At 37.6% G+C, this 13,781-nt stretch overlaps 1 protein-coding gene across 1 annotated transcript in view; it reads right to left on the bottom strand.

Annotated features, from left to right (window-relative positions):
* COL25A1 (collagen type XXV alpha 1 chain) overlaps positions 1–13,781 on the bottom strand; it is a 449,006-nt gene that overhangs the window by 157,994 nt on the left and 277,231 nt on the right. Inside the window, exon 5 of the mRNA XM_042982696.1 lies at positions 6,449–6,466. Coding sequence (XP_042838630.1) covers positions 6,449–6,466 — 18 coding nt within the window. The remainder of the gene's footprint in view (positions 1–6,448; positions 6,467–13,781) is intronic.

Genomic DNA, 13,781 nt, shown 5'->3' with positions numbered 1-13,781 from the left:
TAGATTTTGTTGAACTCTAAATGGTAATCATGTTGAGATTTAAAGTTTTGGGGTCAGAAGAATGACATCATCAGAACCAAGATGGAAAAACTTTATCCAGCAGACATATATGGGATAATATTGGTTGATGCTATCTATGCTCCGTCCCAACCCTCGCTATCTCTACTACAGAAACAGGAAAAAGCTAAATGCTCACTTTACTGACTCGCCTTCCTTGTAGCAATGCTTGACCAGGCAAGCAACAGTCATGTCCTGACAGTGTGCAGAACAGCAATGGGGAAGTCAGGACCAAAAAAAATAGAAATGTGAAATTCTGTCAGGTAGGCAATGAGCTAGAGAGTTGGTTCTGTCAGCCATTACCAATGTCAGACAGAACCAAGGTTCTGTCAGCTCTCAGTGCATAGAGCATGAATACCATGATTTTCATATCAAGTAGTAGAGAGGGAAGGACAAGGAGGGCCTGGAGTGAAAAGAGTCATGTAGACAGGGAATACAGACATGGGGAGCCAGGAAAGGACTCAGTTATCAGAATAGGACTGCCTGAATCTGGGCAAAACTCAATTATTAGAAAGAAGGCATGGCATCAGGATTACACTCAGACCAATGGGACACCTGCATTTTGGAAAACAGTCTTCTTAACTGCCTCATGTTTAAGGTCCCCACTACATCTGCGGATTACCAGATGTATAGGTGCAGGGCAGGACTTGCAGGTGGGATTGAACTCGTCCTCAGAATGGCGGGGTGGGTCTGTGAGAATTGACAGAAGTTCAATATTCCCCTTGACTACTAATATTAAAAGAACTGCCAAAAGAACAGAGATTGCCTCTGTCTTGTTCACCACAATTTCATAGCCTTATTGCTGTGCCTTGTACATAGGAGCTAAATAAATACTTGAGGTATTGACTTACACTGTGTTCATACGAATTAATGAACAAATAGTAGGGTGACCTTCATTTCAACAGATTAATTTTGCCCCACCTCCCAAACGATTCTCATGACCTCTAGTTTGAAATGCAAAACCTCATCTGTCTTTTTTCGAATTTCCTTTCCTCCTTTCTTCCCTTACTTAAGTCTTGTCACTTGTTATTATTTCTCTTCTTACCCAGCCATTTTTTTCCCAGTCTCTGTGCCATTGTTTACTCCATCCCTTTCTTTTTCCTCTCCAAGGATTTGATTTCCTTTGATACAGTGGATTCACAGCAGCATCCTCGCCATTTGTTTCCCTGCCTCTTCTCCCATCTTAACTACAGGTGATAGAATTGCCTTTTTTTTTCTTTCTAATACCCTTTCACCATCTCATTTTCCATGTGAAGAACCATTTGTTCACCATTTACCATTTAGGTAAATGCAAAGACTCACCTCTCTTCCCTAAGGCCTATTTTCATATTCAGTTTCATACTCTCACTGCGACAGGGTTCACTGCCGTTTAGCTGTCTAGTCTTTGCAATTTTTCGACAACATAAGCTAAATCCATGTAAGCCATCTTCAGCTTTAGGAAGATGATCAGAAGAACTCCCTGAAGAATAGACATTTTCCCTTTTTACCACCGGTCTACAAAATAAAACCTCATTAATCTGGAAGTCCTTACTAAACAATGAGTGATACCAAAGAAGCAGAATGGAGCCTCTCACTCTCTAAGGAAGAGATTTGCAGTGAAATATACTGTGAATAAGATGACGTGGGGATGTTCAACCTATGCAGAACACTCTACTGACATAAACATTTGCACATGAATAACAAGTTACCAATTATAATTCTGTCCAAATACTTTGGTGAACTTTAAAGGATGTGCAATCTCTCAACTCAAACATTGGCAGCTCTTTTTTTGGAAGTTGGTTATTTGGAAATCTGATTGTATCTTCCCACAGGAATCCTAATAAAATATGGTTTATTTTCTCAGCTCAATTCCCAAAAGCCTATTGCTAGTGCACACACACACACACACACACACACACACACACACACATTTTTATTGTACAATAGAAATAGGATTAGTAATAATGTCTTAATGGAAAATCCACTGTAAATTGGGATTTGGGATTTTAGAAATGTACCTCTCACAATGCTATCCAGTCAGAAGGGGGTATGAATTTTCAGTGGAGTAGGTAGCCCAGCTAAGAGTCATCCCCTGGGTGACACAGTTATGACTCAGAATGGGTCAGAAACTTGGATTTGAGGACTAGTTAAGGGAATTTGCTTGGAGGAATCTTGTTTAGGTAGCAAACTTTCTTCTCCTTAACTAGTTGCAAAAGGAGATGGGGAGAGAAAGTAAAGAAAAATTTTCAATGTTTATGCTGTTCCCTTTCCCCACAGTTAACAATATGTGCTAAGAAGAAGCCACAGAGATAAGGGAGGAGCAGAATTAGAAAGGAAAGAATGTAGGCACATTAGTTGTATTGAAACATAGATATAAAAAATAAGTTATGGATAATTTTAGCTCATCCATCTTAAAAAATAAGGGAAATTAAGTAGATATTTCAAGAAAAAATGATTATCAATATAAGTCACAAAAGATGAAGGGAAGAAAAGAGAAGACATATTCCAAATTATTGTTTTAATGTTTATTTATTTTTGAGATAAAGAGTGGGGGAGGGGCAGAGAGAGAGGCAGACAAAGGATCAGAAGTAGGCCCTGTGTTGGTGGCAGAGGGCCCGATGCGGGGCTCAAACTCATGAACCATGAGATTATGACCTGAGCCAAAGTCAGGCACTTATCTGACTGAGCCACCCAGGCGCCCCATACCCCAAATTATAAGCTCCTGTACACATTGTATATACCGTATGTGAATATTATTTTTAGTGAGGCAAAAAAACAGAACAGGAACATTTCAAGAGAAATCTGATCAATTAAAGAAACCTTTCAACCACTTAAAAACCCATTTAAAAATTTCCTAATTTAGATTTTAAATGTACATTGCTTGCTTACTCACTGTATGTACATTATAGATATGTATTAAACAGATTTAGTGTATAGTTTATATAAATTTACTCAAGGAAAAAGTGAAATCATGGTAAGATGGTAATGTAAGATATAATTGTATAAAATACTGTAACTGTACTGCACATATTGATAATCCCATTTACTACATCATTTTTAAGTGTTCGTATTTTTAGATAGATAAAATTTGTTCTTGGACGTAAAAGCCTATTTAATTTCTACTTTTTGCAGAAGAAATTTCCCAAGAGTAGATTAGAGGCTGGGAAAGTAATACATTACAATAGGTAATAGGGAAAATAAAAATACAGATGGAAAGGAGCCAGTGTATAAAAATACACCTATAATTTATAAAAATCTCAGAGCAAATTAAATAATCATTAAGCACTAAATGAAAAACTTCATTAAGAGTTATTTAATTTAAAATCTAAAATTGGAAGTTTCTTTTGAAAATTGTTATGATAAGGAGTAGAGTTAAGAGGTAAGTCAAACTTGTCCTTGGGGACATAGCAACAAAACTCTTTGCCTATTTTTTGTGCCATGGAAAGACAATGTGAGCTATTTCCTGGCTTTGCATTTCCCCTCATACCTATTCTTCCTAAATCTGTGGATTTCCTTTTGCTGTGACAAGAGGGAGACATTTTGAACAAAATGATCATGTGATTTGAGCGTCCACTGAAGGAAAACTGATAGTCAAGATGAAAGAAAACCAGAACAGGTCACCATTTAAAAATGCCAGGGCACCTGGGTGGCTCAGTCGATTTGAGTGTCTGACTTCAGCTCAGGTCATGATCTCAAAGTCTGTGAGTTCTAGCCCCATGTGGAGCTCTGTGCTGACAACTCAGAGCCTGGAGCTTGCTTCAGATTCTGTGTCTCCCTCTCTCTCTGCCCCTTCCCCACTCACTCTCTCTCTCTCTCTCTCTTTAAAAAAAAAAAAAAAAAAAAAAAAAAAACCATTAAAAAAATGCCAATTCTATCTTCCTTGAAAGTTTCCAGAATTTTCAAGTACAGGCAGTTAGATAGACCTTACTTTTTTAAGTGCTGTGATATATTTTCAAATCTTGAGGGTACCTGAGTGGCTCAGTCGGTTAAGCGTCCAACTTGATTTCAAGCAGGTAACAATCTCAAGGTGGTGGGATCAAGCCCCACCCATGTCAGGCTCCAGGCTCAGCTTAGAGTCTGCTTAAGATTCTCTCTCTCTCCCTCTGCCCCTCTCCCCCACTCACACACTCTCTCTTTCTCTCTCTCAAAAAAATCTTGGTTACAGTGATACATGATGTTCTCCCCATTCTTGGCTTCCTGCGCTGGTTTACCATCTTTCTTCTGTTCATTAACTGTGGCTGCACACTCAAGATTTATTATGATCATGTTCTTCTTCTGATAGCCATTTTCTTTAACATGAACTAATATGCTTTCAATGCTGTCTTTTTGTCCAATTATCCAAGTCCTCACACCTGTGTCTGAATTTTCCCCTTTTTGTTTTGTCTATAGGACTCCTTCACTTGTAGCAACTCTTTGTTGTAGCAGATGTCGGTACCAACCTTCACCACTGCCTTCCTCAAAGGCAGTGTAAGGATACAGGACTCACATGTCCCTACGGCTTCCTGCATTCCTCTAGCAGCTGGAGCGTGCTGGACCTTCTGAGACAGGCCAGAAGAGCCAGGGAGTTAACACTCAGCCATGATTCTCAACAGTGAAGGAAGGGAAATTAGTGGATAAATCCATCAATTTCCTGACCTTTCAGTGGGCAATTCTGAGGCAAGCTCTACAGTCTCCCACAGCATCCTCAGCAATACATCTGTTTTCTGGTCGTCTTGCCACTCCTGTGTCATTTCCCCCACTCATTCACAATGCTTCCTGGGATTGTCTCCTACATAAATTACTTATACCCAAATCCTTATCTAAAAGACAGCTTTAGGTTAGGTAGAAGTGATCCGGGCTAAGAAAGAGGTCCTGTTAATACTTAAAATGTGTTAAAGATTATAATAACCTCAAAACCAGCACTCCAACTTATTTTATTCTGTTAGCTTGCCTTTTAGTCTTCTCTTGAGAGCTGAGTGCTACAGGGGTATAAGGTTTTTACAGACACACTTGACTTCTGCCCCCAGTTTTATGGTGTCACTCCAGGTGAGTCATGTATCTCTTCTGATTCTGTGTGAGTCTGTGTGTATATATGTGTATATACACATATATATGTATGCACGTATGTGTGTGCATATAACACACACACACACACACACACACACACACACACACACACACACAAGTAAAATAGTACTTTCCAGGGATGTTGTAGCATTAAATAAAATAAAGCATGCAAACTACCTTTTACTTTGTCTTCATCCCATTATAATGTAGTAGTTTCAAATTTCGGAAATAAGCTACAACTTTCTTTCATGGGTTTTTTTCCCTCCAATAATTGAGCTAACTTAGAAAATAAGAGTGAAAATCACAAATAATGAGAGTATTCTCTGATAGGAACATAAATTAACTACATGGCAAAGTTTTTCTCATGAAGATATTACAGAATGGACTGCTCTACTAAAGTACGTGGGGTTTTTTGTTTGCTTTGTTAGACATTCCTTATACACGGAGCTCATAAAAACTATAAATAATATTCTCATGGTCTATTATGACAACTAGCCCACAATACACAATTTGGATATTGAATAACAGAGCTGTCAGGAAAATTGTTTGTGTACAAAACAATCTAAGGCAGAAATAGCATTTGGTATATCAAAGGGAAAGAGTCGTAAGAGGAACTCAATAAATAGCTATGTTATGTATGGGTATTATGGTGTTAAAGGTAAAACATCAATAATGGCATTCCCTTCTCGATAGCTTCCTGCACACCACAATCAGTATTAATATCAAGTTTATTGTTTTTTTACTGATTCTTCATTTCTGACAATTCCCGTCTTTTGTACTTTTATCTCCCTACACATTCCTCCCCTTCCTAAAATCTCCTCATTTTCTCCAATATGATTTATAGCTCAAAAGATTTTCTGTTGACTGCATGCACATTTAAATATAAATCATGTCTTCAGCCATTCGTTTATATTGAAAATGTAGATAGAATTCAATATCTGTGTGTAATGAATCAAAAGTAGCTGGTATGATCACAGTCTAAATAATCAGAGTCTGTGTGGATTTACAGCAACATTATTAGTACATGATTAATCAGTACCTAACGCAAACCAGTTCATACCCGACATTTACTAAGTCATTTTATCTTACATTAAAGTCCTGTGGCACTGTTTCAGATCAGTTAAGAGTTTTGCTTTGTATGATAGTACATTGTTAAACTTGCCATCTGGTCCAACAGCTGATGTGGCTCACACAACCCTGGAGAGGCCCCAGAGCTTTACTCCTGGGAAATATTTGGTCTACTGCGTGGTGTCATGATTACTGGTTCATAGCTTTTTTTAATAGCCTTTGAAATGAATTGCAGAAAAATCTCCACACTGAGGAAATCCTAAATTGAAATTAATTTATTAGGAAAGAATTCACTTACCTGAGGACCAGGTTGGCCCTGAAATTGAAAAGAAAAAAAAAGAAAAAAGGAAGGCAATTACAAAATTGTTTTTAAAGAGAATAATTTCACAACCAAAACTTAAACTAGTTCCAAAAATCTTTTCCAAATATTTTAATACCTAACTGCTGACAAATTTTACTTTGTGGTTTTAAAAAATCATATTATATCTTAATATTTTTATTGTATGCTATTTATCTAAAATCTTGCTATTATGGTCTATGTTAATTGAAAAATTACTTAAGAGTTTTAGTATGCTCTAGAAAATTGGAGAAAAAGAAGGCAAAAGATGAACTACATTATCATAATGAATGTGGTACTTGAGGGGAGGGCTTCTAGCCCAGACTATTACTATGAGCTACAGGTTCAAATAGCACAGTGACAAGAAAAAAAGAGGCAGATATTTTTAGAATTCCCTGAGTCTTTGGATTTCTCATTGTTTCAATAATACTTTAAGTCAATTTTAAAAATAAACACCTATCTTTTACTCTGTATAATCCAACCTAAGGGCATTATAAAAGAATATGAGAGGTCTTAGGCTCAATTAAAGTGCATCATAACTCCTCACTCAGTCAATAGATCACGTAACCACGGAATAATCTAATTCAGTTTGAATGTCACTTTCTTGTTGTTTAAGCTGAAAAAAATTTCAAAGCAGCATGACTGTAAATCCTTCTCAAGAAAAATCACCTGTGAATAAAAGTATTGATTATACCTCACCTTCTTAAAATCTCTAATTGGGTTTCATGTAAGATGGGATGAAAGAAAAAGTACACATAGAGTTAGGGAATCTTTAAAAATAAATTAATAAGGTACAATCTCATTGTGCCAGCTGTATGTCACTAGGTATCAATACAGAAAAGCATGGAACTAATAACAAATTTCAGAGAACACTCTCCCTTTCTCTCCTTCTTTCTCTCTTACCCTCTTTCTCTCTCATCCCCTCTCCAGGCTTGGAATTTCTCTAGGCACTTGTTTGCTAACTGGAGATTAAACAGATGACTTTCAAGATCTTTGTCTGAAAACGGGGTTAGCCAGGTTTTATCTAATCAAACCAGGGAAGAGAACTAAACCAGTTACGGTGGATGTTACCCACTCCTGTACCCTAGTGGTGGAGAGGGAAAAAAGAATAAAATTCATTTATTCCTGAGTACCAGGCACTTTTGGATATGCTATTCCATTTATTCCTTATAACTGCACTGCATTTTACAAATGAAGAAACTGAGGCTCATAGAAATAAGCTAACAGTCACACAAGCTATAGATGGAAAAGCCAGAATTTAAACCCAAATCTGATTCCAATGTCCATGCATTTTCCACCAGGTCATTCCGCCTTCCAGCAAAGTTTAAACTCTCATTTGTATACAAACTTGCTCAGATCAACAGTGGTATCAGAACATTCTTCAAGTGAGTGGATGCTCTAAACCTCTCAACAACTCCTGCACTACAAGGCACTGTGTGAATCTCTGCTTCTAGATACAGACCTAGGACCAGCAGGAACCCAGCCTATTAACTAATACTTGTACATAAACCAAGCCAACCACGGTTCGCAAGGGTAGTAGGCAACCCTAAAATCAGATCTACACATGGGGAACCTACAAAGGCAGGGCTCTCCACCTACATGTAGATCTTCCCAGATTCATGGAATGGATGAAATTACAATATGTGCTCACTCTCACCTGCACTCTGCCTCTCTGGATGCTTTAAGCTTCTGACCTTTCTGAAGTTTTCAACTAATGCAAACTCAGAAATGTGAACATGCATCCTTTAAAGAACTTCAGAATACATTACATCTTCTACATTTTTTTCCTGAAAACTAAAAGGTAAGATTGTCTAAAATCAGAAATGATTTTTTCAAGAGTAACATTTAGCATCATTGCTGAGATTGTTTGTTTCCTATGATTGTTCTACAGATGACAGACTTTTCCTGTCCATTTTTAAAATGTGGCATTTCTGCCATTACACAGAACAAATGATTTTAATGCAATGTATGCATACATTTATATGTTACTATATACAAATATTCATTGTGTTCTGGATTTTATGTTAGTGGTAGTGAAAAAAAATAAATGACAGTAAAATTTAACAGTGGACTTTGGGGCAGCTGGGTGGTTCAGTCAGTTAAGCATCTAACTTGATTTCAGCTCAGGTCATGATCTCACTGTTTGTGGGATGAAACCCCACATTGGGCTCTGCACTGTCAGCATGGAGCTTGCTTGGGATTCTCTCTCTCCTCTCTCTCTGTCCCTCCTCACCACTCACGCTTGCTCGCGCTCTCTCTCTCTCAAAAAATAAATAAGTAAACATTTTTTAAAAAGTTGACTTTTACAAAAGCATTGAAAATTATATAGTACCAAGAAACTCAGACGACTCTAATGTATGATAATAAATTTCAAATGTCTACGGCGTGCATGTGTGCATACATGTATGTATGTGTGAAAAAGAAGGATGGAAGTGGGTTGGTAGACAGGCTTCCCCAAAATTGATGCATATAAAATGGCAAGTTTGATAACTCTCCCTAAGACATGGATTACACAGTGCAAACCTTACAAATGTTACACAACATTCCAGGAGGAGCCAAGAGGCAGAACAGCATGGAAGTCTTTTGTGTGTCTTGTGTCTGTGAAATACAGCCAGACCAACACTAACCCATTCTGCACACCTAGAAAATTGATTAGAGGATTAACACAACAATCTGCACAACCTGAACCACAGAATTCAGCAGGTACGCGGCGTGGAGAGGTGAACTTGGGGAGCGAGAAGGAGCAGGAAGGGAGGTATTTTTGGGAGCAGAGAGAGGAGGGAGACTGGGGGGTGGAGAATATGGGAAAAGCACCCCTCCCCAAAAGCAGTTGGAGAGAAAGTGGAATATTGGAAACAACCGCAGGGACTAAACTAAAAAGGGAGAAAGGAGAAAGGAGAGGGTTTAAATTCCATTAAGACTGTAAACAAGGGGCGCACAAAGTCTGCAGCTCCACAGCTTGATACCTGGCATTGCTCTGGTGGGAAGGGCAAATCCCTCGGAGCAGAGTGGGGTCCGGGAGGTTCTCAGGCCACACGGGGAAAAGAGGTTCCACTGCTGGAAGGACATTTGGTAGAGACTGTTGAAGCCACCTGGTCCCAGCAGATCCCAGAAACCAGCCACATTCGTTGGTACTGGCACAAAGTCATTAAAGGTGAAGACTGGTGCCAGATGTGTGTGGTAATTTTCCACAGTCCCTGAAAAGCTGCTGCTACACTATCTTGCGAACTTTTTCTGGGGCGGGCTGGTACCTGGCCGCAGTTTCAGGGCACTGGCAGCAGCAGGGTCCAGCAAGCGTTCCTGGGTACAGCCCACATTCGGCCATTGCTCATTTGGCCATTGCTCTGTGAGACCCTCCCACAGAGGGGTGGAATGGGTCAAAACCGCAGTCCATCAAAAGTAAGGGGTTGGGGAAAACAGCCGCATCTGAGACAAAACTCAGTAGACAGGTACTGCCTGGGGCCTGGTCACAGAAAGTGAAAAGGCGGGGAGTAGACAAAAACTGAAGACAGAGGATGGGTGCATGACTGCTGATCCAGGAGAACAGACTGGGTAGCTGGGTGGCGCCATTTTCATCACTCCCGTGCATGCGCATATGCACCAGAGCACCACAACACTCCACCCCAGTAGGCTAGCACCGCCATCTAGTGGAGAGCCGAGCCCTGCCCAACTGGGCCAACTTCACTCTTCAAGAACATAAATCTCACCTCCTGCTTAGTTTATGGACTATAAAGTGCTACATAGTCTAACTTCTAGGGGAAAATGAAGTAGTTTCCGTCATACTTCAATCTGTTAGCAGGTCCATCTATTCAATTTTTTTTCTTTTTTTTTCTCTTTTACACTTCTTTTCTTTTTCTTGAATACAGAAAGAAAAAAAATTCATTTTTATTTTCAATTTTTATTAAAAATATTTTTCTTTAATTTTTATTACTATATTTTTTATTTTTGTGTAAATTTTTTCAAATTCTATCTTTATTCCATCATTTTATTTTAGTCTATTTCAGTATATTCACCTTTTCAAATTTTCAAACGATTTCCTTTTCTTTTTCTTTTTCTCTCTTTTTCATTTGTTTTCTTTTTCTTGAATGCAGAAAGAGAAAAACTTCATTTTTACTTTCAATTTATATTAAAAATATTTTTCCTTAATTTTTTTACTATATTTTTTGCTTTTATGTAATTTTTTTCAAATTCTATTTTACTTCCATCATTTTATTTTAATCTACTACAGTGTATTCACTTTGTTGAATTTTCAAACGATTTCCTTTTTTCCTTGTTTTAATCTTTTTTCTCTTTTTCGTTTCTTTTCTTTTTCTTGAATACAAAGAAAAATTCATATTTATTTTAATTTTTATTAAAAATACTTTTCTTTAATTTTTTCTACTATATTCTTTACTTTTGTGTGTATTTTTTCAAATTCTATTTTACCCCAATCATCTCATTTTAGTCTACTTCAGTGTATTCATTTTTTCAAATTCTCAAACGATTTCCTTTTTCTTCTTTTTTCTCCCCACCTTTTTTTCCCTCTAATCTTTCAAACCACTTTTAACACCCAGACCAAAACACACTGAGGATCTAGCATCATCTGTTTGATTTTTGTGTGTGTGTGTTTTTAATTTTAATATTTAATTTCAATTTTTCTACCTCATTAATTCCTTTTCTCCCTTCAAAATAACAAAATGAAGGAATTCACCCCAAAAGAAAGAGCATGAAGAAACAACAGCCAGAGATTTAACCAACACAGATACAAGCAATATGTCTGAACCAGAATTTAGAATCACGATAATAAGAATACTAGCTGGAGTCGAAAATAGATTAGAATGCCTTTCTGCAGAGATAAAAGAAGTGAAAAATAACCAGAATGAAGTTAAAAATGCTATAACTGAGCTGCAATCACAGATGGATGCACCGGCGGCAAGGATGGACAAGGCAGAACAGAGAATCAGTGATATAGAGGACAAACTTATAGAGAATTATTAAGCAGAAAAAAAGAGGGAGATTAAGGCAAAAGAGCACGATTTAAGAATTAGAGAAATCAGTGACTCATTTAAAAGGAACAACATCAGAATCATAGGGGTCCCAGAAGAGGAAGAGAGAGATATAGGGGTAGAAGGGTTATGTGAGCAAATCATAGCGGAAAACTTTCCTAACCTAGGGAAAGACACAGACATCAAAATCCAGGAAGCACAGAGGACCCCCGTTAGATTCAACAAAAACCAACCATGAACAAGGCATATCATAGTCAAATTCACAAAATACTCATGCAAGGAGAGAATCATGAAAGCATCAAGGGAAAAAAAGTCCCTAACCTACAAGGGAAGACAGATCAGGTTTGCAGCAGACCTATCCACAGAAACTTGGCAGGCCAGAAAGGAGTGACAGGATGTATTCAGTGTGCTGAATCAGAAAAATATTCAGCCAAGAATTCTTTATCCAGCAAGGCTGTCATTCAAAATAGAAGGAGAGATAAAAAGTTTCCCAGACAAACAAAAATTAAAGGAGTTTGTGACCACTAAACCAGCCCTGCAAGAAATTTTAAGAGGGACTCTCTGAGGGGAGAAAAGATGAAAAAAAATATATATGTATATAGAAATAAATAAATATGAAAAGCAACAAAGATTAGAAAGGACGAGAGAACACCACCAGAAACTCCAACTCTACAAACATCATAATGGCAATAAAGTCATATCTTTCAGTACTCACTCGAAATGCCAATGGACTCAATGCTCCAATCAAAAGACATAGGGTAACAGAATGGATAAGAAAACAAGATCCATCTATATGCTGATTACAAGAGACCCACTTTAGACCTAAAGACCTTCAGACTGAAAATTAGGGGATGGAGAGCCATCTATCATGCTAATGGTCAACAAAAGAAAGCTGGAGTAGCCATACTTATATCAATCTAGACTTTAAAATAAAGACTGTATCAATAGATGCAGAAGGGCATTATATCATAATCAAGGGATCTATCCACCAAGAAGACCTAACAATTGTAAACATTTATGAGTCAAATGTGAAAGCACCCAAATATATAAATCAATTAGTCACAAACATAAACTCATCGAGTCTCATCGAGTAGGAGACTTCAACACCCCACTCACAACAACGGACAGATCATCTAATCAAAAAATCAACAAGGAAACTTGGCTTAAAATGACGCACTGGACCAGATGGACTTAACAGACATATTCAGAACATTTCATCCTAAAGCAGCAGAGTATATATTCTTCTCCAGTGCACATGGAATGTTCTCCAGAATAGACCACATACTGGGACACAAATCAGCCTTATGTAAGTACAAAAAGATCGAGATCATACCGTGCATATTTTCAGACCACAATGCTATGAAACTCGAAATCCACCACAAGAAAAAATTTGGAAAGGTAACAAATACTTGGAGACTGAAGAACATCCTACTAAAGAATGAATGGGCTAACCAAGAAGTTAAAGAGGAAATTAAAAAGTATACGGAAGTCAATGAAAATGATAACACCACAACCCAAAACCTCTGGGATGCAGCAAAGGCGGTCATAAGAGGAAGGTATATAGCAATCCAGGCCTTCCTAAAGAAGGAAGAAAGGTCGTATCTCAGATACACAACCTAACCTTATGCCTTAAGGAGCTGAAAAAGAACAGGAAATAAAACCCAAAACCAGCAGAAGACAGGAAATAATAAAGATTAGAGCAGAAATTAATGCTATCGAAACCAAAAAATCAGTAAAACAGATCAATGAAACCAGAAGAAAGGTGTATCTCAGATACACAACCTAACCTTACACTTTAAGGAGCTGGAAAAAGAACAGGAAATAAAACCCAAAACCAGCAGAAGACAGGAAATAATAAAGATTAGAGCAGAAATTAATGCTATTGAAACCAAAAAACAAGTAGAACAGATCAATGAAACCAGAAGCTGATTCTATGAAAGAATTAACACAATTGATAAACCACTAGCCAGTTTGATCAAAAAGAAAAAGGAAAGGACCCAACTAAATAAAATCAAGAAGGAAAGAGGAGTGATCACAACCAACACAGCAGAAATACAAACAATAATAAGAGAATATAATGAGCAATTATATGCCAATAAAATGGGCAATCTGGAAGAAATGGACAAATTCCTAGAAACATAGACACTACCCAAACTGAAACAGGAAGAAAGAGAAAATTTGAACAGACCCATAACCAGTAAGGAAATCAAATTAGTAATCAAAAATCTGCCAAAAAACAAGAGTCCAGGGCCAGATGGTTTTCCAGGGGAATTCTACCAAACATTTAAGGAAGAGTTAACACCTATTCT

The sequence above is a fragment of the Panthera tigris genome, chromosome B1 (assembly GCF_018350195.1).
Source record: "Panthera tigris isolate Pti1 chromosome B1, P.tigris_Pti1_mat1.1, whole genome shotgun sequence".
NCBI lineage: Eukaryota > Metazoa > Chordata > Mammalia > Carnivora > Felidae > Panthera > Panthera tigris.
The sequence above is the reverse complement of the archived record's forward strand: the minus strand, read 5'-3'. Positions and strand labels throughout refer to the sequence as shown.